At 42.7% G+C, this 5,644-nt stretch overlaps 1 protein-coding gene across 1 annotated transcript; it reads left to right on the plus strand.

The window, feature by feature from the left end:
* Positions 1-1,052: 1,052 nt before the first annotated feature.
* On the plus strand, positions 1,053-5,180 carry LOC146754340 (myosin-binding protein C, fast-type-like). Its single transcript, XM_085527529.1, has 4 exons — positions 1,053-1,233; positions 3,079-3,250; positions 3,874-3,987; positions 4,891-5,180. Exons 2-4 carry the CDS (start codon positions 3,238-3,240, stop codon positions 5,178-5,180), a joined length of 417 nt encoding a protein of 138 aa, XP_085383655.1. The 5' UTR covers positions 1,053-1,233; positions 3,079-3,237.
* Positions 5,181-5,644: the final 464 nt, after the last annotated feature.

The following is a 5,644-nucleotide window of genomic DNA, read 5'->3' on the forward strand; positions in this document are numbered from 1 at the left end:
CAGTAAAGTAAAATCTAGTTTCTATTATACAGTGATCCAGTTGCAGTAGTCTGTGCTGAGGTTTTTCCCCTATACTTGATTGCCTGGGTTTGTAGCAAGTATTTGGATTTAGTATGGCACAAAGACCTGTTTCAGTCTGTCTGTAGAATAATAATTACTGATATATGTACAGTGGAAGCAATATTCAAGATATTATTCAAATCTCTCCAGTGCCTGAGATCCCAAACTGTAATTCTTGTTCACCGAAACATTTGACTAAGAAAAGTATGTGCAGTGAGGCTGGAGTGCATGTTCTACGTGCAGCCTTTCGTGGCAGTAGAAGCAGGAACTTCTCCTAGTAGTACACTGCCTTTTTACTATGCCTTTATGTTGGAGGCTGCATCTGGATAGGTGAGTCTGCTACTCACAGTAAGAGACCTGGTAGAGCTGACTATTGCCAGAGCTCAAAGTAAGATAGATATCTGGAAATCACACACAAAGAACAAAGGACTGCGTTGGTGAGCATATTTCCTTTGTGCCTTTGACAGTCACAGTTGTGGCAATGGTAGAGGCCATGAGGAGTCTGTTCAGGAAGCCAGGAGTACTGTTCTGGGTCATGAAAAGGCAGCCAGTGGTTTGACTATCACATGTTTATGTGTTTTGATGTTTCACAGTGGGTCTTAAGCAAAAGGAACTCAGGTTTTGGTTGCCTGCAGGTCAGATGTTCTTTTGGGTTCAATATGTTTGCATAGTGACTTGCAACCATGGGACTGGTGTTCAAGGACCCTCTTGGTTCCTTCAGTTCCTAGGTTCTTTCTTGCCTAGATTTGACACTTAGTTTCAACAGAAGAGCTGATATTCTCTAGTGAAGGCTATTAGTTTGGGCACAAGTGGTAACCTAAACCTGTTCCAACCTGTACATACAAAGCTGCAAGATGGTCTCATTTCAGTCCTTCTGTTTTTCTTTTCTTCCCTCAGAGCCAAAACCTGTGTTTATAAACCAGGAGCAGGTGCCGAAAGAGGTGAGTGCTGCCCTGGCAGCAAGTGCTTCCCTCAGCTGTGAAGTAGCACAGGATCCAACTGGAGTAAAATGGTTCAAGGATGGAAGACTGCTAGCCTCCTCCAGAAAGTTCAGAATGGAATCTGTGGGCAAAACATGGCATCTGGTTGTGGAGCAGCTGGAGAAGAAAGATGCTGGAGAATACATCTGCGAGGCTGCTGGCCAGAAGATGACCTTCGAGCTGGAAACAACTGGTGAGCATTCAGAAATTCTCAGCCAGGATTTTGTAGCCTTGTTTTGAACTGGGTTTTAGGGTGAAATCTCAGTTTTCTTTGCACCTGACAGTGTGAGAATTTGCTCTGGCACTTTGTGTACCTCCCCGGTGCTCAGCTGTTCCTTCCCTTACTTGGGGATAACATCATTTATTCAAGGTGATGTCCAAACGGGCTTGTTAACAGTCCTCTGCAGTGCTTTAAGCTGTCATATGTCAGCCAGAATTTATGCGTGTTCTATAGCCATTCCTACATGTTGAAAACACTGCACTGTGCTTAAGTGTCAGCATATGTTCCAGTAAGTACAGTTCCATTAATTCTAGGGAATTGGGTGAATTAAGCATAGATCTGAAGGCTGCCTTTGCCCAGTGCAGAGATGGAAGGACTAATGTAGATTTGACTTGATATTTTCCCTTCTAGGATGGGAAGGAGCTCTGTCAAAGTAAAAAAGTGGGCATTACTTCCCAGGGAAATAAGAGAAGTTTCATTATTCACAGGCGGTGAACTCTCATTTTCTCTCTCAGTCTGCAACCAGGCTGGGTTGCTGTTTCAGTACTGGCTGTTTTATGCAGGAACTCTGCTCCTGAGGTTAATCCAAGTTGTATCCAGGCCCTTCAGAAGGAAAGGGAAATAGCAGCACAGAAATATGGTCTGATTCTGACATAAATAAGTGCAGACCTAGAGAGTTAAAAGGGATTGTGTGATGTTCAAGGGACTTTGAAGCAAAGATGTCCCCTAGGTAAGATTTGTGGCTGACATTCCCCATACATTGTGGGCACACAAGCTAAGGAGAGACTAGTGATGAGCATGCAGAGAAGCCAATGGTTCAGACAGGTTTGTAGTGACACGACATTGTAGAGTTCTGTCTAGTTCTCCTTGGCATAGTTTGGAAAATAAAGATGAGGTGATGGTGGTAACCAATAGGGCTTCCTCAAGGTCAAGCCATGCCTGACAAACTTGGTGGCCTTTCATGATGGAGTAACAGCATCAGTGGATAATGGGAGAGCAACTGACATCATCTACATGGACCTGTGCAGAGCATTTGATCCTGTCCTGCATGACGTCCTGGTCACCGAACTGGAGAAAAATGGTTTTGATGGATGGACCAGTTGCAGGATAGGGAACTGTCTGGATGGTCACACTCAGAGAGCTGCAGTCAATAGCTCAGTGTCCAGATGGAGGGTGGTGTTGGGACCAGTGTTATTTAACATTTTTGTAGGCAACATGGAGAGTGGAATCAAATGAACCCTCAGCAAGTTTGCAGATGACACCAAGCTGAGTGGTGCTGTTGATGTGCTAGAGGGAAGGGATGCTACCCAGAGGGACCTGGACAGGCTGGAGAGGTGGGCCCTTGGCAGCCTCATGAACTTGAGTGTGGCCAAGTACAAGGCCCTGCACCTGGGTCAGGGCAATCCCAAGCACAGGCACAGGCTTAGAGGAGAATGATTTGAGAGATGCCTCGACCCTGAGGAGAAGAGTTGGTGTGGAGGGAGGTGTCCCTGCCTATAGCAGGGGGACTGGAACTAAATGACCTTAAAGATTCAGTCAGTTCTATTGTTTTTCTACCCTTAATTTTGCTTGAAAGGTTTTAGAATAAATGAGATTCTGGTTTCCATGAAAACTGTTTGCAGGGAGCTCCATTGTAGCTAGTAAGTCTATCTTTAATTTCAAGGGCAATAATGCATTGACTGTGTTGAAAAGGGAAATGACTCAGGAATGGATGATGGTTTAGAATAAAACATAATCCTACTTATTTTCTATGCAAATATGTGTAAGGAAAAGATGCTGCACTCAGTTCTGGAAATACCCTGACAAATATGTCTCTAGTATTTCACAGCTGGAGATATCAAGATTGTTAAACCACTGGAAGATGTGGAAGTGAATGAATATGGGAGTGCATCTTTTGTCTGTGAGATTTCACATGATGAGGTTCAGACCCAGTGGTACAAAGATGACAACAAGCTGAAGGCTGATGACAACATTAGAATGCAGCAAGATGGTAGGGTGTAAGAGGGGGATCTTTCTCCTGAGTGGGGGGTGGGTTGGAGATCAAGCATATAAGACATCTGAAATGAAGTGAAGAGGGTTCAGAAGCGAGTTCCCCTTTTGTTTTGGGACTGAGGTTTAGGTGGAACAAGTGACAGGTGGGAAGCTTAGTGTGGGAAATGTGATGCTATCCCACCATCCCACACTGCCAGGAGCAGGTAGGAAATGAGTGCAGTTATTTCCAACGTGGGGGTGAACAGGGCAGTCAGTTCACCTCTCCAAAGAGGTTTTGTCTGACAGTGAGTGTGATCCTTCTGTATCAGGTACTTTGAAGGTGACGACGGCCACATTCGGTCAGTCCTTGTAGAAGCCATGTTTAGATTACACTTTGGTGGGGATGTGGACATGGGGGAATGGGTGGTTTCATTGACATGAGAGAACAGGCAGTGATGCTGTGAAACCAGATGGATGATGCTCAGCCTGGCCATGTGCCTCAGAGCTCTTTGCTCAAGGAAGCCAAGTGTAGTTGTGGGTTTGCTCTCAAGAGCACAGTTTGGTAGGGATGAGTTGGTGGCTGGACTAGATGACCTTAGTGGTCTTTTCCAGCCTTAGTGACTCTTTGGTTCTCTGCTTCAGGAAAGAGCTACTTGCTGACTTACACACGTGTCCAAGTCAAGGATGCATCAGAAATAAAATCTGTAGCAGAAAAGGCAGAATCTCGTGAATCTTGTGCCCATCTTACAGTTAAAGGTAATTATGCTTCTGATGATGATTTTGATTAAATTATCTTATGTTATAAACGAGCTAACATCCTTTGCTTTAATGTCAAGGAAGTTAAACACCACCAGGGCCTTTCACAGAAATAAAAACTCCTACCTACCTACCTTTCTGCCCACAAAACATCCAGCTTCTCTTTTGGAATTTACTTTTGCAAAGTAAGATGGATTATTTTCTTAGGAGGTTGATTTTCTACGTTTAGACTTCAGATTTGTGTTTGAACGTTGAGGGATAAAAAACATAGCTTGACCTTTTCTTCATTTTCTCTTGCTGTTTGAAAAGAACACAGGGTTTTGGTTTTTTTTTTTAATATATACAATGTCAGGGTATATATATGATGTTAAGTGTGATAAAGAAAAGGGAGACATTTGAGTTAGCACACTACTCAAGAGTTCAGTCCCCAGCTTTGCCACTGTTAAAATTATAAGGGCAAGAACTTCCTGGAAAATGAATTTCTCCTAAGTAGAGTCATTACATTTGAGCTACAGAGACCTTTACTAGGTGAAAACTTGTTGTTCAGAGCTAAGTTGCTGTATTTAACCAAAGTAATTATCAATGTCCGTGTTTCAATGAACCTCTTTTCCATTTCGTAATGCGAGGAGTTTGATATTGGGATGGGAAGGTCATGGTTTGATTTAGATGTTGGACTGGGAATCAGAAGATCTGGGCTCTTTTCAGGTTGTCAATCTTATTGTCTGACTTCTTAACAACATTCTTTTCTTTCTATTATTTTTTAATGATGTTTCAAGGCATTCTGAGCTGATAGGTGTAGTGTTCATGTGCAGTAATGCTGACGTGAGTAAGTGGGGTGATAATTTAAGGGTTTTTTACATTCCTTCTAAATCTCTGCTTTCTCTCCTTCCATCCTTCTTAAAGAGCAATCCATTAATCTAGTAAAGGAGCTGTGTGATGAGGATGTGACTGAGCCTGAAAAAGCCAAATTTGAATGCGAGATATCCATTCCTTCTGTGAAACCTCCCAAGTGGTATCTACGTGGGGAAGTCTTACAGGCTGGCAGAAACTTGATTATGCAGCAAGAAGGCACCATCCACCAGCTTGCCATAGCGATAACCACCACTGATATGACAAGCACCATTCAGTTCTCAATTGGCAAATCCAAATCCACAGCCAATCTGCTTGTCAGAGGTAACCTATCCAGGCTTTGAAAACACTGCACTGTGCAAAGATCTGTTTGAATAGCTGTGATGTGCTTACTATTCAGATCTACAGAGCTGAGGTTTTGTCCTTGGCTATACCAAAGAAGTCAAATCAGGTGAAATTAATTGTATTTCTGAACTAGACAAGGTTAAGTTTGGTAGCACCTAAATTTGATGCAGTTTGTCATTGATTTCATCTGAAAGAAACTTGCAGGCTTTTTATCTGCTGTTGTCCCCAGCATAAGAGTCTCCATTCACACCCTAAAGTACTTGTTATATTTTCAACTCACTCTTATTTGAATAAAAGCCTCAACAATTGGGAGCAATTTAATAAGCACAGAACAAGAGCTGGACCTTGCATTTGGTAGATAATATACAGTATTACTTTATAGAAATGTAGTCAATGGCATTCCCTATAGACAATCGTTTGTTTTATCTTTAGAGTCGTTCAAAGAACCATTGTGAACATGACA

The sequence above is a fragment of the Coturnix japonica genome, chromosome W (genome assembly GCF_054131305.1).
Source record: "Coturnix japonica strain WE chromosome W, WE-NBRP24, whole genome shotgun sequence".
Lineage (NCBI taxonomy): Eukaryota > Metazoa > Chordata > Aves > Galliformes > Phasianidae > Coturnix > Coturnix japonica.